Source organism: Pelophylax lessonae (assembly GCF_965119305.1).
Source record: "Pelophylax lessonae genome assembly, chromosome: 4".
In the NCBI taxonomy this organism is placed as follows: Eukaryota; Metazoa; Chordata; class Amphibia; order Anura; family Ranidae; genus Pelophylax; species Pelophylax lessonae.
In genome coordinates, this window is record NC_138771.1 from 448207876 (window position 1) to 448231957 (window position 24082).

At 43.6% G+C, this 24082-nt stretch overlaps 1 protein-coding gene across 1 annotated transcript in view; it reads left to right on the forward strand.

Moving 5' to 3' along the window:
* The window catches only part of LOC309553784 (E3 ubiquitin-protein ligase RNF213-like), a 678906-nt gene that overhangs the window by 316924 nt on the left and 337900 nt on the right, over nucleotides 1-24082 (forward strand). The window contains exons 23-25 of the mRNA XM_082255197.1: nucleotides 5073-5266; nucleotides 7070-7225; nucleotides 15279-18827. Coding sequence (XP_082111323.1) covers nucleotides 5073-5266; nucleotides 7070-7225; nucleotides 15279-18827 — 3899 coding nt within the window. The remainder of the gene's footprint in view (nucleotides 1-5072; nucleotides 5267-7069; nucleotides 7226-15278; nucleotides 18828-24082) is intronic.

The window sequence follows — 24082 nt, forward strand, 5'->3', positions numbered from 1 at the left end:
TGGTAGCCAATGCCCCTTGGCGGCTTCCTCTCAGAGAAGATCTTCTGTCTCAAGGACCGATCTTTTATCCTGCTTTACGGTCGCTGGCTTTAACGGTCTGGCTATTGAAAGCCAGGTACTGGAGGATAGGGGTTTGTTGGAATGGGTGATTCCTACTCTGTGGTTGAAAACTAGGAAATCTACTTCTAGGAAGATTTACCATCGAGTTTGGAAATCTTATATTACTTGGTGTGAGTCTCGGGGGGGGTTTCCCCCCACTCCTTCTCGGTATCATGTCTGCTGAAGTTTCTACAAAAAGTTGTAGATTAGCATTTGGCTCTGGGCACCATTAGGGGCCAGATTTCAGCTTTGGCAATTTTCTTCCAAAGACCTTTGGCAACGAATACCTTGGTTCACACCTTCGTGCAGAGAGTTAGCCATTTTGCCCCTCCCGTGCGTTCCCTAGTGCCTCCGTGGGATCCTAACCTGGTACTGTCCATTCTCCAAAGACCACCTTTTAAGAATATTCGTGAAATTCCTCTACTTACCTCTGGCTATCACCTCTGCGCGCAGGGTCTCGGAGCTGGCTGCGTTGTCCTGTTGGTCACCTTACCTGGTGGTTCACAGGGACAAAGTGGTGCTTTCTTCCCTGTCAGTCGTTCCCTCCGAAGTTTTTTTCGGGGTTCCACTTGAATGAGGACATTGTGTTACCTTAGTTGTGCCCTAAACCAAAGCACCTGAAAGAAGTTGCTTTGCATTCTTTGGATGTAGTCCGGGCCATTAAGGTGTACTTGTTAGTGACTGAACCTATTTGGAAATCAGATTCCTTGTTTTATTCTTATGGATGGTCCCCATAAGTGGCAGTCTGCATCTGCTGCGACTATTTCCAGATGGATCAGGCAAACGGTGGTGCAGGCCTATTCAATTAAGGGTCAGGTTCCTCCTTTCCCGGTTAAAGCGTATTCCACAAGGGCGCTTAGTGCTTCCTGGGCCATCCCTCATCAGGCATCAGTGGTCCAGGTTTGCAAAGCGCCCACCTGGGCATCTGTACACACAATCACCAAGTTCTACAAGGTGAATATTTGGTCGCAAAGTTTTGCAGGCAGCTGTGGCAGAGACTTCTGCCTCTTGAAGGTGTTTTTTTCTGGTAGGTGAGCTCCAGTTGTTCCTGGATGAGCTCCTGTTTTACCTGGTTGGCTAAGTTTAGCCCTTTTTTTTGGGGAAATCTGTTCATTGCTGTGTTTTTTTTCCCATCCCTCATGCTGATACTGCGTTGGGACTTCCCATCTGTCAAATGAAGATATAAAGCTGTGTCCATCAATGAATGAAAGAGGAAATTGGATTTTTGTCTTACCGTAAAATCCTTTTCTCTGATGTTCATTGATGGGCACAGCACCCACCCCTCTGTGGAGTTGGGTTATGTATTCTTCTGACACTGCTTGTTACAAAACTGAGATCCTAGAGCAGGAAGTGGGAGTATACCACCCGGGACTGCCCTATGGGCATAGTAAAGCTTTGTTAGCCTTTTTCGCCTAGTGTCCTGCTCCTTGGAAGAGCAGCATAACCCATCTCTCAAATGAAGATATGAAGCTGTGTCTGTCAATGAACATCAGAGAAAAGGATTTTACGGTAAGACAAAAATCCATTTTTTTTTTTTTTGGGGTAAAAATTACAAACATGTTACACTTACCTGACCTGTGTAGTGGTTTTGTTTGCACAAAGCAGCCCAGATCCTCCTCTTCTGGGGTCCCTCTTCGGTCCTCCTGGCCCCTCCTTACTGTTAAGTGCTCCCACAGCAAGCAGCTCCCTGTGTCCGTTCAGACATAGAGTCGCTACCTTTTTCTCCTTATTGGCTGACTGAATTTGATTGACAGCAGCAGGAGCCAATGTTGCCACACTGCTGTCTCAGCCAAAGAGGAACGGAGTCCCATGCAGCCGAGACACTCCTGCAACATCGATGGATCGACATGAGGCTCAGGTAAGTATTAGGGGGGCTGAGGGGTGCTGTTGCAAAATAAAGACTTTTTATCTTAATGCATAGAATTCAATTAAAGCGGAGTTCCACTCTAAACATCTTTTTTTAACAATAAAATACCCCTAGTACAGTCAGGGCTAGTGCATTTAAGCAACGATAGCCTCTGAACTGTCCCCTGTTTAACTTACCTGTAAGAAGAAAAACTTACCTTGAAAATGTCTTGTCCAGCGCTGCCGTCTGCTTTGTGGGCAGCTGAAGCCGGAGCGTCCCTCTTCGTAATGTCGGAGTCCCAGAATGCCCTGCTCGTCACTTCCGGGGCAGGCGCGTCATCCCGCAGCTTGTTCTGCACATGCCCAGAAGCTGTTCAGCAGGGAATGACGCGCCTGCACCGGAAGTGACGAGTGACACCAGTGCAGGCGCATTGACTCCTGGGATTGATGACGCTCATCTCCCAGGAGTCAATGCAAAGGAGGAAGTGACGTCGGGGGCTGCGGCCGCAGAGGGAGGAAGTGGAAGTAAGGTAAGTTAATTTTCTGAAAAAATAAGGCAAGTGAAACAAACATAAATAATTATCCAATTCTTTTTCAGGTTATTTTATGCTAACAGAAAATGCAAAGTTGAAAAATAGGCCAGAACTCCGCTTTAAGGGAAAAAAACCTCTGCCTTTACAACCACTTTAATCTTCCTCTGCAAATTTCACATGCCTTTATTAAACCTAGTCAAGGTTCACAGACTACTCCTTACTTAAAATTTGCGTCTGCTTTTGTTTTTATTTTGTGAGTCTAAAAAATGGGCAGGGTTTCCTTGGTTCCCAGCAGCCCTCTTTAAGGCTCTCATTGAGGAAAGTTAAACACCCCAGTAACGTGCAAGGAAGCTACTGTTCAGCTCATAAGGATTGTAAAAACAAACTTCCGAATTCGTCAGCAATCGGTTATATAGATCATAGATTAATGTCTAATTTAAAGTGGACTGGTCACCAACATGGCCAATTCATATTTGGCAAGCAAAGGAAAAAATACATAAGCAGAGGTTACTTTTGATGTATATCTAGAGATATGGATAGCTCACTTCATATGCAAATCTCTACTTTTCTTGGAAATATCTACTTTGAAAGCCCCCCTAAAGAGAGGCTTAGGAGGAGGAAGGACCAAGCTTGACGTTGCAGGAAAATTGGAGATTTATATAGACCTATACCTTACATTTGAATAGTTCATATTTACTACTTTCGTTCAGAACCCCCAGGTAAGCCCAGCAGCTTTCTAAAAGATCATTCTACAACTGTGAAGTAGACATCCACAGTATATCTCAGGAGAGATTAAAATACATTTAGAGGAGGGAAACAACCCTTCTGTCTGTGGACCACCTGGATTATTTACACAGGTTGCCATTACAAGTATGCAGGTAGTGTGTTGGCTTTCTTGTTAAAATAATAGCATGTCTTGAAAGCAGACTATCATACATACACCCTGTAAAAAAAGTTTAATATTAAATAAAGGTTAAATATCTTAAATATGAAATACGAGCACTGCGCTTCTAGATGAGTGGACAAATAATCTCTCTGTGCTGCTACTTAAATTAAAAATAACCAAACAAAATAAGTGAAATACAATGCCTTTAAAAACACACACATCACAGTAGTGCACTAATGTGAAATAATCAAATTCAAATATTGTAAAATAAATGAAAAAGCAAAAATAATATAAAAAGTGTCCATATAAAAAATAATATATAGAAAAGTGCAAACTCAAGTCCAACAGTATGTGATAAAGCCGATGTATCTGAAAAATTCAAACAGTACACCATATGTCCACCACCAAAGTGATCTGTGCCACTTCAACTCCCTTAAGACTAAAGCTCACCAGATTCAAGGGTGCACCAGATAAGCAACATGGTTAAAACAAGAAAAGGATGGCAGCAGAAGAGTGATGGGGTTTACAATCTTGATGGAGATTGGCGATCTGTAGCAGCCCTTTAATGCAAAAAAAAAAAAAATGCGGTAATTGCCAGACATGAGTGTGAATGGCAACAGCATCTGGTGAGCTTTAGTCTTAAGGGAGTGGAACTGGCACAGATCACTTCGGTGGTGGATATACGTTGTACTTTTTGGATTTTTCAGATACACCGACTTTATCACATACTATTGGGCTTGAGTTTGCACTTTTCTAAGTATTATATTTTATTTTTACACTTTTTATATTTTTTGCTTTTTCATTTATTTACAATATTTGAATTTGATTCATTCACATTAATGCGCTACTGTGAAGTGTGTGTTTTTGAAGGCATTGCATTTCACTTATATTGTTTAAAGATTAAATATCAGTTGATGAAGCAATATAGACTTGTAAATTTACAAAATAGTTTTTAGCATTATACTGGTTAAAAATCATTGCAGCTATCCAGGGATACCAAACTAATTTAGGTCCCTTTTAACAGAAGTATTCATGCTGGATCTGTCTGTCAGTTTTTCAGATGGATCCGCAGTATGTCTAGGGGGCAAGCAGATGTATACTGATGTACATCTGATTACATCCAAGTTCATCTATGTCCACAGAAAATAAAAGTTTGAGTCATTTTCCATTTTTGCAGTTATGAACAGATGTAGATTTTATATTTTTTTTAAATCCGTTTTTGTGACAGAACTATTACAGCTCCTGTGGAAGGAGCCTTACAATTATTAATTGCTACCTCAGGCTCGGTAACACTTATGCCATGCAGAAACATGTGTGATATCAAATACATTGCCACAGTGCAGGGCCATTCATTGTTAATGACCTTCAAAGCACACCAGTCAACACATATAGACTATCCTAAACGCGATGCACAAAAATGCACCTTCGCACCTGCATAGGTGTAAACAGAGTCTCAGCCTTGTACATGCTTTGTGTTTTCTCACCATAGGACCAAGGCAGTGTAAATATTGCTTTGTTTTCTTTCAGCCTGTTTGTGGTCTTCACTGTAAGCTAAAAAGAGAGAAACCCGATGATTGCAGACCAGGAATAACAATTATGAAAAACTTGCATAGCCCTAACATTTTTCTTTAACTGACATATATCTTATAACAGGCTATAGCTGTACTTGTTAACCATTGTAACACTGTTAAATGTTCCTTTTACCCCAGGAAAATCTCTGTATGTGAAAAGGCTTTACCAAAAACTTCGGTCAAGATTTTCAAGTAAAAAGCCGCTTCTCAAAATAATTCGGCTTATTAAGCCAGAGGTGGACGAGAACAAAATATTGGAAACCTTTCTTCCTTTTCTAGGTGGCAAATCGAAGAGTTGTCCTATAATATTCCACATTGATATTACATCTTCTGTAAGTAAAATAACACTTGAGCAATGTACAAATTGTTGTATTATGGATGCTTATAAATGTATTTGTGCTGGGACCAGAAAAAATGGAAAGCTTTTGCATCAGACCTTTACAGAACCACTAATAGTTTACATTTTTAAAGAAAACCATTCATTCATGCCTGGGCGTAGGCAGAAATGTTAAATGTTAGACTTAAAGCGGTAGTAAACACTGTTTTTAAACGTGTACCTACACGTAAGCTTATAGTAATGCTTACCTGTAGGTCCAGTGAATACCTATCTCTTAAACGTGCATCCTTATGGTTTTAGTTTACTATATTATTTCTATTTCAAAGTGCCTCATATTTGTGTTATGCATAAGATGAACCTCACGTATCCTAAAAAAAACTCTGATTAACGTAATATCTGGTCATCTCATTTGTTTATACTATTTATACTATGTGAAATGTGCGATATCCAACTATTTGTCCTTTGGGTTTTTTGTATTGTATCTTTGCTGACTTTTGGCACAATAAACATTTTTCTGATTAAAAAAACATGCATCCAGGTAACTGTTGCTCACGGTTACTGCTGGTACTTTTTGCCTTGTTGAGCATTGCTGCCCAAATAAATTACCCTTTCTTAGTTACACCCACACAGAGTGTAGTGCCACTAGTATGTTATTAGCACTATTAATGGAAGAACCAAAAAATCCAGAAGCTCCTTTAGAGTGTCACTAATAAATCAGTTTTTTTAATATCAATTACAGATTAAAGTCTCTACAGTAGACTTTCTCAACCTTTTCAACACTGAGTAACCCCTGCTAACAAATACTGTATCTACAACTCATGATACATTAGTGTGATGGTCAGTGGGAAGAATGCACCTTACATTTATGGTCATTGGGAAGACTTTCTCCCTTACAGATAGCTAAAAAGATAATCGGTGCCCGTGGTAACTTATCTGAGAGGCAAAAATTAGTCATAGCTCAAGGAACCCCTAGCAACCTCTGGAGGAACCCTGGTTGAAAAAGCCTGGTCTACATGCTGCAGTAGAGCATGATGCTGAATGATGACTTCAGCATGCATGTGGTTACTCTGGCCGGTTCCCAATCAATAAAGAGGCCCAAAGCTGCCAATGAGCACCAGGTTTAACAGCTACAGCGAGGGCTGGTAGCTTTCAAGCATTGGGTATACTGCAAGGAAATGTTTATCTATAAGTTGTAGGTGAAAAGATACTACAAATATATTTTTTTATGTAATTGTATTTGACCCAAAGTGATTATCTTTTGAAGTGTCTTCATTTATCCAGGCTACTTTTCTTTATTTTCTCTTGATGTTACTGATTGTAACACGCTTTCTGTCCTAGGGTGGCAAGTCACCAAACTGTATTTATACAGGAGCGGTGTTATCACAGGAAGTATTTGGAATAGGGACACCTCCCCTCCTTGTTATTTCCATAACATTGAGGTGTTTTTTAGTCCACAGAAATAACTGGTAACAGTGCTAAATGAGAACAGTAAGCACGGGCAGAGTGTACAGAAAGTTTCAGCTCTTTTAACAATATTGTTAACATACTAAAGAGGAGCAAATAGAAGTATGTATTAGTGTTACAAAGAATACAGATCAACATACATGGACATCTGTTTTGCTGATTGTCAATAAATTACCATCAACACAGGACAGGGGCCAGTTTGTATAATTTATCTGGCTTAGAGGCCAGTATGTACAGTTTGTTTGGTATAGGACATGTTTTTGAGAAGGAAAAATTACCTCCATTAGGCCTGTAGTATTTCATCATATGATATATTTGTGTTTTTGTAATACAGGTGAACAGTGGCATTTCAGAGTTCCTGTTTAAGCTCCTGGTTCTGCAATATCTGATGGATTCTCAAGGAAGAATATGGAAGCGCCTTCCCAGTCACTTGTACATTATTGAAATTTTGGAATCTTCCGATATTTTGTTTAGAAAACAGTTCAAATCTGTAAGATTTCATTATATTTTTATTTACCATGTATACCAATGACTGCTCCTCTTAACCTCATAATTGCTTTCATCAACAATTTTTATGTTTTAGATGCCCATTAGGAATGTTAAAGTAAATGTAAACGCAATCACTAAAATCTCAGATAATTTTTAAAATCTTATTGTTATTTTAATAGTAATTTTTAATACAGTTATTTGTACACCTTTCATTAAAATAAACCTAGATGATCCTGCCATGAAGGTCTTGGTTCAGCTACCTCCTGTTACAGGGTGACAATATTCTGTCTCCTAATTGTGCTCCTGTGTTTTTACTCTGTTAAATCCACTTCAGGTGGTGACTATAAGCGGCTGTACCAACACTTATTGCGCAATGACATACAACTGCCACTGGAGGGAATGCATGTTGATACATGAGGTGGCTTCGTAGAGATTGGAGGAGATCAACTATACTGAGAATAAAAAAGGATAAAAGAAATTTAAAAAAATATATATTTCTCTTTTGTTCACTGACAAACATTGCTTCAAGTCTTCAGACCATTGGACTAGGCAGAAACCTTGGTTGCGCCCCTGGGGCAGTCCCGGAGGGTATACCATAATTTCCTGCTGTAGGACTTCCAGTTTTTTCTGCCTAGTCAGGAGTAATGATCTGGCTCTCTGCTGAGATCTGCGGTCCTGGCATTTTTTCCTATTTAAATGGAATTTTTTACTTTCTTTTTTATTTTTGTTCCTGTGTGAACTACAATCAACTGTCCCTGTGTGAACTACAATCAACAGCCGGACTGGGCGATGCACTGGATATCCTAGATCTTTACAGTCTTCCCAGTCTGGCCTATGAGAGCGACCCAACTATTAGCTCCACGCTAGGTTGGCTGCGACATATCCCCACTGGACGGAAGATGACTAGCGAGTGAAACACATCGTAAGGTCGCATAGCCCTGGTCACGACAACAGTCACGACCAACGTTGCAGCGTACCTCAGCCCGCTTCACCCCCTTTCCAAGATGGTGCAGTGAACTGCTGGAAGTGGCACCTGCCTGGTGACCATGGTATGGTAGTAGTGTCCCCCCTCCTTTCCTGTATAATTGCTGGGGTTATCATGGGCCCCCCCCCCCCCGGGGATGGTAGGCCCCTCCTGTGTCCTTCCTCCCCCTTGTGCTTCCCCCTTCTCCTTTTGTAGGGTTCCTCCCTAAGTTGGTGTCCTCATGTGTTCGCTGCCCCCCCCGGCCCCTTTTAGGGGCATGGGTGAAATTGGGTAGGGGGCTGCATGGTGCTGGGCTGGAGGAGCTGTTGGTGATGCCGCTGTCTGCCCCCTGGGGTGTCCGTACCTGGGTGCTGCAGGGGGGTGATCCTTGGGGGATCTTCTCCTGGGGTCTGTGAACTTTTCCCTGGGGTCCAGTGGAGTCCAGGGTCCCTTGGTGCTGCCATTTTGCCGTGGTCTCTGTATTCCTGGCTTCGGCGGCCATGTTTGTGTAGTCCGGTGGCCTTGTTTTTGGTTTCCCCATAGAGTTTCAATAGCAGCTATTTTCCTGTAGCATTGCTGAGGCTGCGGGGGCTTCTAGTGTCAGGTCAGCGTTTCCTCTTCCTGTGGTGGGGCAGATTGTTTTGGAGCTCGGGTGGTGAGTCTCTGGGGGTATGTATAGCCTTCCTCTACTGTATACAGCGCCGCGGTTGCGCTGATTCTTGTGGTGCCCCAGCGGTACACAGGGGAGAGGGCCTCCCGTTTTTTTTTTTTAAATATATAATTTTTTTCTTTGCTGAGCAGTGCGGTTGTGTTTAACCATTTATGGTCATGGAACCTATGGAGAACGTTTCACCACCCGATCCACTCCTAGAAGCTGCAGGACCCTCTGGGTCTCAGTCTGCCCTGGCGGCCATGAAGACAGCCATGCAGTCGCTAATAGATGGTCCTGCAAAAGAGACCTGGCAAGAAGCGCCCCCCGCCTTCACCTGTATCCTCTGCTTCCTAAGATTCTGAGGTGGATTTGGCCACCGCGGATGAGAGTCAGCCCACTGGGTCAGCATCCACGCACGCTGAGTGCTCTAATAGTGAGGATGAGTCCTCCTCCTCTGCAGCTGCGAATGAAAACGTGGTGGTGGAGGCCCTGATTGTATCAGTGCAGGAAACTTTACAGTTGGAGTACTCAGCTACTCCTGAATTGGCACACCCAAATCCTCCAAGGTGACCAAGGTGTTCCCCCTTTCCTGCCTTTTTTGACGAGATTGTTACTAGTCAGTGGGGTTCCCTGAAACGCATTGTTGGCATTCCTAAGCATTTTGCTAGGAGATATCCCTTTGAGGGGGGGTCTCTTCTAAAGAAACTAACGGTTCCAGTCGGTGGACTCTCAGGTTTCCAGGCTAAATAAGCCACACCTTTGCCAGTGTAGGATTCCCTGTCTTTTAAGGACCCCATGGACAAAAGAGCTGAGGCTCTGGTCCTGTACCTTTTTCACTGTGGCTGGTTCAGTTTTAAGACTGGTGTTTGCTATCACCTTGGTATCCCAGACCTTAACGGAATGGGCTAAGATTTTGCGCCAGGATCTGGAGGGGAGTCAACACCCTTCTAAGCTGACGGACCTGGTGAATCAGTTGATCCAAGGGTTATAGTATATTTGTGATGCATCTCTGGATGCGGTCCCTTTAGCCGGCAGGGTTTCTGTAACGGCAGTGATCCTTAGCCGCATGATCTGGTTGAACTACTGGTCAGCTGACCAGGCTTCTAAAAAGGTACTGATTGATGTTCTTTTTGCAGGTGACCGTCTGTGTGGTGCCTTTATGGAAGAGATCATTAAGGTCCTTATGGGAGTACATTGTTTCCGCAGACTGCTAAGGGCAAGGAACCTGGTTGTAAGCAGGGTCCTTTCTTTTCAGCTTTTCGTCCGGCTGGTTCGCAGGAAATAAGCTTGAGATCCACCCGTAACTTTGCATGAGGCTGCAAGAGACCCTGGAATGGTAAGTCCATAGCGGGCACTTCTGGTTCCGCAGGCAAGCTTTCCCCAGCCTGAAGGGGCACCCTCACTGACGTCTGGGGTGGGGGGACATCTTCGCTTTTTTCCAGATTTGTGGACCTTGCTCCATATTGTGATGGTTTCAGAGTCGGAACGTTTCCAAGGTTTTTATTAAAATCTGTTTACAGTTCCCAGGAAGGAAGGCAAGGTTCAATCTTGGATCTCAAGGCTCTGAACCACTTTGTGCGGGTTCAGAAATTTTGAATGGAGTCCATCCACACAGCAGTAGATTTCCTTCATCAAGGAGATCTGCTGGCCTCTATCAAACTCAAGGACGCTTACCTTCATATTCCAATATTTGTCGGGCATCAGCGTTTTTTCATTTTGCCATGGGCGAGAAGCACTTTCAATTCGTGGCATTACCCTTTAGTCTCACTTCAGCTCCTCGAGCGTTTACAAAGGTTTTGGCCCCTGTGTTGGCCTTGCTACGGCAGAAGGGGATTGCGATACTAGGTTACCTGGATGGTCTGCTTCTGCGTGCAGAGTCTTCCTCTGCTCTAGAAGCAGACTTGGCGACGTTACGGTGCGAACTCTGTAGGAGTTCAGGTGGACACCTGGTACCGTGGTATGTAGAGTAATACTGTCCCCCAAATCCTCTGGCAGTCTCGGGGTGGACATGGACACCCTCCCTGGAATAGTCAGACCCTCTGGGCTCCATCAGTTCCCCTGGCCTCTGGGATGTTAGGCCTACCCCCTCCAAGCATTTTCCTCTACCCACAGCAGGTCCTACCTCTGGGGGGCTGAACTATTGCGGCAGCGGCAGCGTTTTTCTGCGGGAGTGGCCTTGTCTAGGTGGGGTCCCTTCCTAGGGACCCTCTGATGCCTCTTGTCTGGGACCCCCTCTGGGGGTCTGGTAGACCGCATGGCGCACCGTGGGGGCCGCCATTTTGATGTAGATTCATGCTTCTTTTTTCCCACTGAAATGCATGGGCAGCCATTTTTTGTTAGTTCCCCATAGGAAGGCATGGGGCGGCCATTTTCTTGTAGGCCACAATCGGTGGGCAGGCGAAGGGCATGTAAGAACTTGCTGGCAGTCTCCTGAGTGGTTTGGTAACATTTTCTGTAGTCCCCTGTAGGTTTTCTCACCCACTCTGCTATCAGATTGTTTTGGACTGGGACTAGGTATACTGCTAAGTTAGCGGTGGGATCGCGATTTAGTGACTTTTAAAGTGACACTGCATTATTTTCATATCAGTGTAAAATGGAGTCCCAGGGCATCTCTACTTTGGTGGCTCTTCTCCCCGGTGCTTCGAGAAGGAAAACTTTCTTCCCCTGTCCTGGACATTTGTTACCACGGACGCCAGCCTGTCTGGGTGGGGAGGGTACCTGGGCACGACATCGGCCCAGAGGTTCTGGTCCAGGGAGAAGTCCAGTCTGCCAATCAACATTCTGTAAATTCGTGCTATCGGGCTTTGCCTGTCCCAGTGGACGGATCGTCTGCAAGGGTGTCTGGTGAGGATTCAGTCGGATAGTGCCACAGCTGTGGCATACATCAATCATCAAGGGGGCACAAGAAATGCCCTTGTGGCCAAAGAAGTGGCCGGTATTCTACGGTGAGCAGAGCACTTTGTTCCAGCGCTTCTGCTGTGCATATTCCAGGGGTGGAAAATTGGCAAGCGGACAACCTCAGTCGTCAGGCAATGTGTCCGGGCGAATGGTTCTTCACCCTGGAGTGTTTCAACAACTGTGCCTCCAGTGGGGGACCCCCCGATGTGGACCAGTTGGCCTCTCATCTCGACCAGAAGTTTCCGAGATTTGTAGCAAGATCTCGGGATCCTCTGACAGACACCGCAGACGTGTTAGTGGCCCCCTGGGGTCGGTATCATCTGATTTATGCCTTTCCTCCAATACAGATTCCGCCAAGACTTCCGCGCAGAATCGAGGCAGAAGGGATTCCATTGATTCTGGTGGCCCCAGACTGGCCTCGACGGTCCTGGTAAGACCTGGTCTAGTAAGACTGGTAGCCGATGCCCCTTGGCTGCTTCCTCTCAGAGAAGATCTTCTGTCTCAAGGAACAATCTTCCATCCTGCCTTAAGGTCACTGGCTTTAACTGCCTGGCTATTGAAAGCCAGGTGCTGAAGGATAGGGGGTTGTCGGAATCGGTGATTCCTACTCTGTTGGCAGCTAGGAAAGCTACTTCTCGGAAGATTTACCATCGAGTTTAGAAATCGTTTATTACTTGGTGTGAGTCTAAGGGGGTTTCCCCCCTGTTCCTTTTCGGTATCTAGTCTATTGGAAGTTCTCCAAAGAGGTGTAGATCAACGTTTTGCTCTGGGCACCATTAAGGGGCAGATTTCAGGTTTGGCAATTTTCTTCCAAAGACTGTTACTTGGTCCACACTTTCGTGCAGGGGGTTCGCCATTTGGCCCTGCCAGTACTGTCCCTGGTGCCTCCGTGGGACCTTAACCTGGTGCTGTCGGTCCTTCAAAGACCGCGCTTTGAGATTATTTGTGAAATTCCTTTACTTACCTTGTCACAGAAAGTGGCTTTCTTGGTGGCTATTACTTCTGCTCATAGGGTCTTGGAGCTGGCTGCGTTGTCCATTTAATTGCCTTATCTGGTGGTCCATAGGGGCAAAGTGGTGCTCCGCCCACGTCATTTGTTCCTTCTGAAGGTAGTCTCGAGGTTTCACTTGAATGATGACATTGTGTTGTCTTCATTATGTCCTAAGCCAAAGCATCCGAAGGAGGTCAGCTTGCATTTTTTGGATGTGGTTCAAACCATCAGGGTGTAGCCGATGGCGACTGAGTCTATTCGGAAATCGGATTCCTTGTTTATCCTTTCGGATGGCCCTCGTAAGGGGCAGGCTGCATCTGCTGCGACTATTTCCAGATGGATCAAGCAAATGGTGGTGCAGGCCTATTCAATTATGGGTCAGGTTCCTCTTTTCCCTGTTAGGGCACATTCCACAAGGGCGCTTAGTGCCTCCTTGGCCTTCCGTCATCAGTGGTCCAGGTTTGAAAAGCGGCCACCTGGGCATCTGTATACTCGTTCACCAAGTTCTACAAGGGGGATGTTTTTGCATTTGCAGATGCTGCTTTTGGCCACAAAGTTTTGCAGGCCGCTGTGGCAGAGACTTCTGCCTCTTGAAGGTTTTTTTTCTGGTAGGTGAGCTCCAGTTGTTCCTCGTTGGGCTCCTGGTTTACCTGGTTGGCTAAGTTTAGCCTTTTCCTTTGGGAACATGTTATTGCTGTGTTTTTCCCACCCTGCTGATACTGATTTGGGACATCTAATGAAGATATGAAGCTGTGTCCATCAATGAACGAAAGCGAAAACTGAATTTTTGTCTTACCCTAAAATCCTTTTCTCTGATGTTCATTGACGGACACAGCACCCACCCCTCTGTGGAGTTGGGTTATGTATTCTTCTGACACTGCTTGTTACGAAATTGAGATCGTAGAGCAGGAAGTGGGAGTATACAACCTAGGACTGCCCCATAGGCTTAGTTAAGCTTTATTAACCCTTTTCTGCCTGGTGGCCTACTCCTAGGAAGAGCAGCATAACATCTGTCTAATGAAGATATGAAGCTGTGTCTGTCAATAAACATCAGAGAAAAGGATTTTATGGTAAGAGGAGTGCCATGTCATCACATTGACAGTGTACTACTCTTGGAGGGTAATCCAGTTTTTTTTTTTTTTTTGATGATCACTATAAAGCAATTGTTTTAACTGTCATAAATGCCTTTCATGCATTATTTTTTGTTTACTATTGTGATTGACCACAGCTATCATACAGTACAGGACCACTGTGATTGGCCCTGTACCATGTGATCACTGAAACCAATTACAGAGATCACAATAGCAAACTATATTATTATGAATGGATGTCATTCATGACAGTTGTTTACTAGTGGACATGTCATCTTTATAATTGGTCACAGTGAACACATGGTACCTGGGCCAATCACAGCAGCTCCGTACTGATAACTGGGATCCACTTTTTTTGGTGGACACAGGGATTTCTAAATGAATGATGCAACTGTGTGGGTGGAGCCACCCACACAGTTGATTGGGGGGGGGGTACCCTGCCTGCTGTAATGGCAGGTGGGATCAGGAGGGTGTGGGGGACTGCTCTAAAGTAACACGTTACAGTACATGTTGCACCCTAAATACAGGTGTAACATGATGTTTTTGTTTGTTTTTTAATCAGCAGAGGGACCGTACTTGCATTAATTGGAAGTGTCCTTGGTCCTGGTAGCTACTCTGTTCACTGAGCTGCCCATTTCCCTGCCCCCCAATACCCCTGCAGCTGTGATCTTCTTATACAATGTAAATAACATCCCTTCTGCTAATTTAAAAAAAATAATAATAATAATTTAAAGCAGTTCTTAAGCAGTTCAAAATGCAAAATGCATTCTCTGCATTAAGGTAAAAAAAAAAAAAACTTCCAATGCCTGCGCCCCTTCCAGCCATCCCTAAACACTTATGCTCTGTATAAATCCAGCACTGTCCCATGTGCAGCAGCACTACTCCTCTCTTCTTGCATTCACAGGAACCTCTGAGAGCAGTGGGAGCTGTAGTCTCCTGCTGCTGTCAGTCAGATCCTTTGAGGGGGAGCAGGGGGCGGCGTGGCTAAGTCATGCTGTTTGTGTATATGGACGCACACAGCTCAGCTTGGGAGCGTGCCCACACAAGTACCTCACAAGCAGCCAGCTTTCTGAAAGGGCACTCGGAGAAGAGGAGGAGCAAAGAGCGTTTGCAGCAGACTCCAGAAGAGAAGGTAAGGGACCTCTCTGTGCAATAACATTGCATAGAGCAGGTAAGTATAACATATATATTATTAAAATGCAAATAAATAAGCTTTACAACCACTATGTTTTACTTTCAATAAATTTTATTAAAGCAAGTTATTCACATGTACAGATATAATCAGCATAAATCAAAAATAGAAATACAGACATCAGGCAACCACACACAGGGGCGTTTTAAATAACAAGGTTTTGTTAACTCTTTTGTAGGAGCAAGCAGTTGTCTTTAAGAAAAAAAAAAAAAACATCTCCGCTTTTATTATAAGATGGCTAACTGAACATTATTAATTTCCTGCAGATTCCTCGAATTGTGCAAAATGGTTTCATTGACTTCTTCCCAAAGATTTCCTGCTGTTCACCAAAGGAGGTTCTCACAAAAACTACACAAACTGATGTGAAAGATTGTGGAGATCCAGGGATGGACATTGAGGAATTTCGTAGTGATTGCTTCCAGAGACCGTACCAGTACCTGATTCGTTTTGACCAGGGACAAAATCTAGATGACTTTGTATACATAGAAGGTCACACTGAAGGAGACCCAGCAAAATGTCTGCAGTTACTCCTTCTTTACTGTGGCATAGTTGACCCTTCTTGGTCTGAACTTCGAAACTTTGCATGGTTTCTAAATCTTCAGCTAAGAGACAGTGAAGCTTCAGTATTCTGTAACCATGAGTTTGTTGGAGATACATTGCAAGGATTTAAAAACTTTGTGGTGAACTTTATGATACTAATGGCAAAAGATTTTGCTACTCCTTCCTTGCACATTGCAGATCAAAGCCCAGGAAGATTTGAGATTAATCTGGATGGAGTCAAGGAACAAGATCTGGTACCTTTTTTAATGCGCAAGAGGTGGGAGTCAGAACCACATCCCTATATCTTCTTTAATGAAGACCACGCATCCATGACATTTATAGGATTCCACCTGCAGCCAAATGATGCTGGTGGGGTAGATGCCATCAATCCCAGAAATAACAGCATTATCAGACAAAATGTTATGTCCTTGCAACTTTATGAAGGTTTGAGGCTTCAGAGAGTTCCGTTCAATACTGACTTTGACCAGTTGCCAAGGCATGAGAAAATTAGTAGATTATGTATGGTGCTAGGAATTCAGTGGCCAATGGACCCAGATGAAACTTATGAGCTCACCATGGATAACATGCTGAAAATTTTGGCAATCAAAATGAGATTCCGATGTGGAATCCCTGTAGTCATCATGGGAGAAACTGGTTGTGGGAAAACCAGGCTGATTAAGTTCTTGTGTCATTTGTGCAAGGGATTTGTGGAAACAGAAAACATGAAGCTAGTAAAGGTTCATGGTGGTACCACTGCTGAGACAATATATCAAAAAATTTTGGAAGCCCAAGAAATTGCACAGATTAACAAGGCTGAAGGATGTGAAACGGTGTTGTTTTTTGATGAAGCAAACACCACTGAGGCCATTAGCAGCATCAAAGAAGCCCTGTGCGATCACACGGTAGAAGGTGTGCCTTTGCAAGAAGACTCTGGACTACATATCATTGCTGCTTGCAACCCTTACAGAAAGCATACTGATAGCATGATTAAACGTTTAGAATCTGCTGGTCTGGGTTATAGGGTGAGAGCAGATGAGACCAAAGAAAGACTTGGCTCTATTCCACTGAGACAGCTTGTATATAGGGTGCATGCTTTGCCACCTAGCATGATGCCACTTGTATGGGATTTTGGGCAACTAAACAATGAAACGGAAAAGAAATACATTCAACAGATTGTGCTACGCTTAGCCAAAGAGATTCAACTTTCTCCTTTTGACATCCAGTTGTTAACAGATGTCCTTTCAGCCTCTCAGTCCTACATGAGAAATAAAAATGATGAGTGCAGCTTTGTAAGCCTTAGGGATGTAGAGCGTTGCATAGAGGTTTTCAAGTGGTTTTATAACCGCCGTGAAAATCTGTTGAAACATCGTCTATCCCTGATGAAGAAAGTTAGTACTGATGGTAAAGTAGAAAAAGCAGCTTGGTCTCTGGTTCTTGCTGTTGGTGTGTGCTATCATGCATCTTTAGAAACCAAGGAATCTTACCGGAGGGCTATATGTAAATCATTTCCTCAGCCATATAGAGACCCCACTATTTTTTTACAAGAAATCAATTCCATTCAGGATCTCTTCTTAGCAGGTGTACACTTAAGGGACACCATTGCAAAAAATCTTGCTTTGAAGGAAAACCTCTTTATGATGGTCATCTGCATTGAGCTTAAAATTCCATTGTTTCTGGTTGGAAAACCTGGAAGTTCAAAGTCTCTGGCAAAGACTATTGTTGCTGATGCTATGCAAGGCCAAGCAGCTCATACACCACTGTACAAAGACCTTAAGCAGATCCACCTTGTGTCTTTTCAGTGTAGTCCTCATTCAACGCCAGAAGGGATTATTGGTACATTTAGGCACTGTGCCCGATTTCAGGAAGGAAAGAATTTAAATGAATATGTGTCTGTTGTTGTACTTGATGAAATAGGCCTTGCAGAAGACTCCCCAAAAATGCCTTTAAAAACACTTCATCCTTTGCTGGAAGATGGATGCATTGATGATGACACCTCACCACACAAAAAAGTTGGATTTATTGGCATCTCTAACTGGGCTTTAGATCCAGCAAAAATGAACCGAGGGATATTTGTATCCCGAGGAGACCCAAACAAAAAAGAGCTTATTGAAAGTGCAAAGGGAATTTGTTCTTCTGATAACCTAATTCTCCATAAAGTCTCTCAGAACTTCCATAACTTCTCAGAGGCTTACCTTAAAGTTTGCCATACCTTAAAGAGACAGGAAAAGGAATTCTTTGGTCTAAGAGATTTCTACAGTCTGATAAAAATGGTATTTGCTTTTACCAAACAGTCTCAAGAGGACTTGACTCTGGATAAAATTGCTAGGGCTGTCCTGAGGAATTTCAGTGGAAAAGATAAGGTGAATGCCTTGGAAATTTTCCTTAAAGACGAAAAGGGAAATATAGGAGATATCAACACAATAGATTTGGTCATGGAGAACATCAGATGTGACAGTGATGATTGCCGTTACCTGTTAATATTGACCAAAAACTATGCTGCATTACAAATCCTGCAGCAAGCTTTCCTCAAAGAAAACCAACAACCAGAAATAATCTTTGGCTCCAGTTTTCCAAAGGACCAAGAATATACTCAGATTTGCAGAAATATCAATCGTGTTAAGATTTGTATGGAAACTGGACAGATGGTTATACTGCTCAATCTCCAGAACCTTTATGAAAGTCTTTATGATGCATTAAATCAATATTATGTCTATCTAGCTGGCCAAAAATATGTTGACCTGGGCTTAGGCACACATCGTGTCAAGTGCAGAGTCCATTCAAAGTTCAGATTGATAGTCATTGAAGAAAAAGAGATTGTGTACAAAGATTTTCCAATTCCACTGATCAACCGTCTTGAGAAACATTACTTGGATATAAACACATTTTTGAAAAAAGAACACAAGGTCATAGTTTGTGAATTAGAAGCCTGGGTAAAGGATTTCACTAAAGGCAACCAAAACCCCATTGTGGGTAAAGCTCAAAAATACAGGCCTTCAGATGTTTTCATTGGTTACCATTCAGACACTTGTGCCTCAGTTGTTCTTCAAGTGACAGAGAACATGAAACAATCAGATACTTATACCGAAAATATAACGGATGTTAAGAACAAAGCAGTACAAGTCTTGCTAAACTGTGCCACACCAGATTCTGTCATCCGCTTAGGTCGGAAAGAGTTAATTGATGAGTACTTCAAAAAGCAGAAACATGGTTCACTATTGGATTTCCTCTGCTGTCATGTGACAGCTGAATATGACAACCACACCATTTTCACAGAGGTACTGTATCACTTTGCCTAATCCCCTAAACTGCTTTACAATTAGTTACTAATATTTTTGTAATACACTTGAAAATTGCACCACCTGCTTGATAATTACTGAGGTGTTGAAGTACCTATTGCCAAAATTAAATAAGTCCACTAAGCATTTTTTACCACTAAACTAGTATTATAAACTAATTCCAGTTGCAGAAATACTCCATGCTTTATGTGAATAATATCGAGGACCCTATGTCTTTATTATTACTTAAAGCCCAACTCCAGGAAGTATGAGCATTATCCCTTGTAGTGGAGCTGTGCTGGCACTGCAAGAGGTAACTGCTCGTTTTGTCTAGGATAGAATAGAAGCACTTTTACTTACCTGATGCTCCTCACCCCCATGCTCTGGCAGTGGACTGTTCCTCAGCATCATCACATCCTTTACATGGCTATGGACCTTGCTTTGGTCTTGACGACATCAGGACCTTAGACCACTGGAGCAATGGGTAGGTTGGGGGTGGTGCTGTGTGGTCTGGTCTAGCAATGCAGAGGAGTGGAGGATCAGGTAAGATTTTCTTTTCCTCTGAACCTAAATGAGCAATTTACACTTGCGGTGTGAGCGAAGCCCCACTGTGAGGGATCATTTTCAAGTTTCCCACAGTTGGGCTTTATGGAACACAGTATAAAAAAGAATTCATTGACAATTGGGTTATACTGCCTACAGGAGGAATTGACACTGGCAGACAAAAAAAAAAAAAACATTGGCCAGCTAGGCTCCTACTTCAATCATGCTTAAGGCTCCATGTACACGGAACATTAGAAAAACGTGCTGCAAAGCTAGTTCTGATGCCGGGAAAAAGCAGCTGTTAAACGTGCTTTCAGTAGCTTTTTCCATTGGAGTTATTGCACGTTTGGCCACGTTGCTTTTAGCAGCGTTTTTTCTGCCTCCATTCAAGATCAATGGTTCCCTATGGGAGCCTATTGATTTGAATGGAAGGCGCACTGCAAGTCGGATCAGGATGATCCGACTTGCGGTGCAACTTGCGCTGTGAGAATCTTGAGGGGGAACTCCATGCCAAAAATGGGAAAAAAAACTGTGTGGGGGTCCCCCCAGGTTGCATACCAGGCCCTTCGTGTCTGGTATGGAATTTGAGGGTAGCCCCACGCCAAAAAAAACGGCGTGGGGTCCCCCCCAAAATCCATACCAGACCCTTATCCGAGCATGCAGCCCGGTAGGGCAGGAAAGGGGAGGGGACGAGCGAGCGCCCCCCCCCCCCCCCCCCTGGACCATACCAGGCCACATGCCCTCAACATGGGGGGGTGTTGGTGCTTTGGGGCAGGGGGTTCTCTGCACCCCCCACCCGAAAGCACCTTGCCCCCATGTTGATGAGGACAAGGGCCTCATCCCCACAACCCTGGCCGGTGGTTGTGGGGGTCTGCGGGCAGGGGGCTCATCGGAATCTGGAAGCCCCCTTTAACAAGGGGGCCCCCCAGATCCCGGACCCCCTCCCTATGTGAATGGGTATGGGGTGCACTGTACCCCTACCCATTCACCCCATAAAAGGCAGTATATGTAAATAACGACAGGAGATGTTTTGGAAAGTTTATTAAAAATCTTCATCCGGTCTTCTCCGATCTGGTCTTCTCCCTATGCCGGTCTCTGGTCTCTGCAGCTTGTTATATAGCCATTGTGGGCATGGCCACCAGGTGACATCATCAGGAGACCCGCCCTCTCATGTCACAGATTACGTCATCTGTGACATGAGGGGGCGGGTCTCCTGATGATGTCACCTGGCGGCCAAGCCCACAATGGCTATATCACAAGCTGCAGAGACCGGAGACCTGGATAATCACCGGAGACATCGTCTGAGGAGGACCGGAGGAAGATGAAGAGCCGAGGGCAAAAGAGCAGAAGACCAGAAGAGCGGAGAGGGAGAAGACCAGAGCGGAGAAGACCGGATGAAGATTTTTAATAAACTTTTTTCCCATTTTTGGCGTGGAGTTCCCCCTCAAGATTCTCACATAGGGAACCATTAATTTTGAATGGAAGAAAAAAAAAAAACGTATAACGTGGCTGAACGTACTTCATCACGTTTGGTCGCGTTCTGTCCCGTTTTTGCGTTTAAAACGCCGGGAAACACACGTTCGAACGCAAATTATTGTGTTCCAAAAAACGTCCCTGAACTCAAATGACTGTAAACGACCCTGTGTACATGGACAGATAAGATAACATGTAGGTGGGTTCAGGGGCTTCTGAAAAAAACGCCCAACTGCTCCTAAACGGCCATTTACAACGTCCCATGTACATGGAGCCATAAGCCCCGTACACACGTACCGAATGTCGGCCGAACGATCGGCCGTCTTTTGTCCGGTGCTGTCCTGTCAGTTGAAAAGTGCTAAAGACTGCACACGAATTTTGTCGGCCAACAACAGCCGACTGCAGAAGTGATATCATATGATGGTTAACTTTCCGTGTGTTTTTTCTTCTCTGAGCATGTCCAGTCTTGCTCATCTGCTGTTTGTCGGCCGAATTCTGTACTGACTGAGGAACAATCGGCCGTTCTGGTGTTGTCCAACAAAAATTTTAAAGCCTGCACACCAGATTCTGTTCGGCCGAAAATTTGCAGTCGGGTGTCGGAAGCATCATACTAACAAGCCGAACAAATCGGCCGATCGGTCGGTGGCCGAATATTTACGGCCGACAATCGCTACGTGTGTACGGGCCTTAAGTCTTGCTAGTGTCCTAGGAGGATAATGTCTTTTCTCTTTAGAGAAACGTATACTCATTCTTACTAGAACGTTTATTTAAAAAAAAAAAAAATGAGGAAATACTCAATGTGAAAGACCCATACTGTTTTGCAAGCTGATCTGTTTCAAAATTTGGTCCAGATTACAGTGCCTTGAAAAAGTATTTACACCCCTTGAAATTTTCCACATTTTGTCATGATACAACCAAAAACGTAAATGTTCTTTTTGGGGATTTTATGTGATAGACCAACACAAAATGGCACATAATTACAAATATGTGAAAAGTGTAGCATGCATTTGTATTCAGCCCCCCTGAGTGAATACTTAGTGGAACCACCTTTCTTTGCAATTACAGCTGCAAGTCTTTTTGGGGCTGTCTCTACCAGCTTTGCACATCTTGAGAGTGACATTTTTTGCCCATTTTTCTTTGCAAAATAGCTCAAGCTCTGTCAGATTGGATGAAGAGCGTCTGTGAACAGCAATTTTCAAGTCTTGCCACCGATTCTCAATTGGATTTAGGTCAGGACTTTGGGCTATTCTAAAACATACATCTGCTTTGATCTAAACCATTCCATTGTAGCTCTGGCTGTATGTTTAGGGTTGTTGTCCTGGTGGAAGGTGAACCTCCACCCCAGTCTCAAGTCTTTTGCAGACTCTAACAGATTTTCTTCTAAGATTGCCCTGTTTTTGGCTCCATCCATCTTCCCATCAACTCTGACTGGCTTCCCTGTCCTTGCTGAAGAAAAGCATTCCCACAACATGATGCTACTACCTCTACCACCATGTTTCCCGGTAGGGATGGTGTGTTCAGGGTGATGTGCAGTGTTAGTTTTCCGCCACACATTGCGTTTTTCTTTTAGGCCAAAAAGTTAAATTTTAGTCTTCTCAGAGCACCTTCTTCCACATGTTTGCTGTGTCCTCCATATGGCTTCTGGCAAACTGCAAACGGGACTTCCTGTGGCTTTCGTTCAACAATGGCTTTCTTCTTGCCAGTCTTCCTTAAATGCCAGATTTGTGGAGTCCACGACTAATAGTTGTCCTGTGGACAGATCCTCCCGCCTGAGCTGTGGCTCTCTGCAGCTTCTCCAGAATTACCATGGGCCTCTTGGCTGCTTCTATGAATAATGCTCTCCTTGCCTGGCCTTTCAGTTTAGGGGGGCAGCCATGTCTTGGTAGGTTTTCAGTAATGCCATACTCTTTCCATTTTTGCATGATGGATTGAACAGTGCTCTGTGAGATGTTCAAAGCTTGGGATATTTTTTTTATAACCTAACCTTGCTTTAAACTTCTCCACAAATGTATCCCTGACCTGTCTGGTGTGTTCCTTGGCCTTCATGATGCTGTTTGTTCTCTAATGTTCTCTAACCTCTGAGGGCTTCACAGAACAGTTGTATATATACCTAGCTTAAATTAAACACAGGTGGACTCTATTTACTAATTAGGTGACTTCTGAAGGCAAATGGTTTCACTAGATTTTAGTTAGGGGTATTAGAGTAAAGGGGCTTAATACAAATGCATGCCACGTGTTTCAGATATGTTTTTTTTTTTTTTTTTTACAATTTTAAAACCATTTTTTTATTTCCCTTCCACTTCACAATTATGTACCACTTTGTGTTGGTCTATCACATAAAATCCCAATAAAATACATTTGCATTTTTGGTTGTAACATGGCAAATGTGGAAAATTTCAAGGGGTATAAATACTTTTTCTAGGCACTGTACCATCAAAGGGCAAATCTCAACTCTAGCAATCCTTTTTCATGGACCGCTTGCCTCTTGTTCTTTGGTTAAAGCCTTTGTAAAGGGTGTTGCTCAAATATAGCCCCCCTGCCACAAATGCTTCAGTGGGATCCGAATTTAATTTTCGGGTCTTCAAAAAACACTTTTTGAACCATTTAGAGATATATTTCTTTCTGGTTTTGTGCACAAGGTAATTGTGTTGTTGACATCACCTTTTGCAATGCATGCATCTGAATTATATGCCTTTTCCTGTAAAGTTCATTAAAACCTTTTCTTATCTTATCCAAGGACAAAGTGGTCCTAAGGCCTAGAGACTCTTTTCTTCCTAATGTGGTATAAGCATTCTACCCTAACCAGGAATTGGTGCTTTTGTTCCTTTGTCTAGCTCCAATACATCCAAAGGAGATTTCCCTTCACTGTTTGGATGTACTGTATTTTGCGCAGTTCATGTCTATCTTGCAGCCACAACTTTCATTAGAAAGTCTGAATCCCTTTTTGTCATTCCTGATGGCCCTTGTAAAGAGAAACCCTCTTCACTTTCCACCATTTCTCAGGTTCTTAGACAAGTTATCTTTTAAACCTGTAGGCTTAAAGTGATTGTAAACCTTTCAAAGGAAATATGTAAAAGCACATCCCAATATGGAGTGTACTTGCATCAATCCATTGTATGGATCCTGGCTGCTGTCTCCTTCTCCTCCAATCTGCATCTGTCATTTTTGACAATTTTCTCCAACACCGCAGGTGAATGGAAGCCTCAGATGTGCATGTTTCCCAATGAGACTGTGTAGAT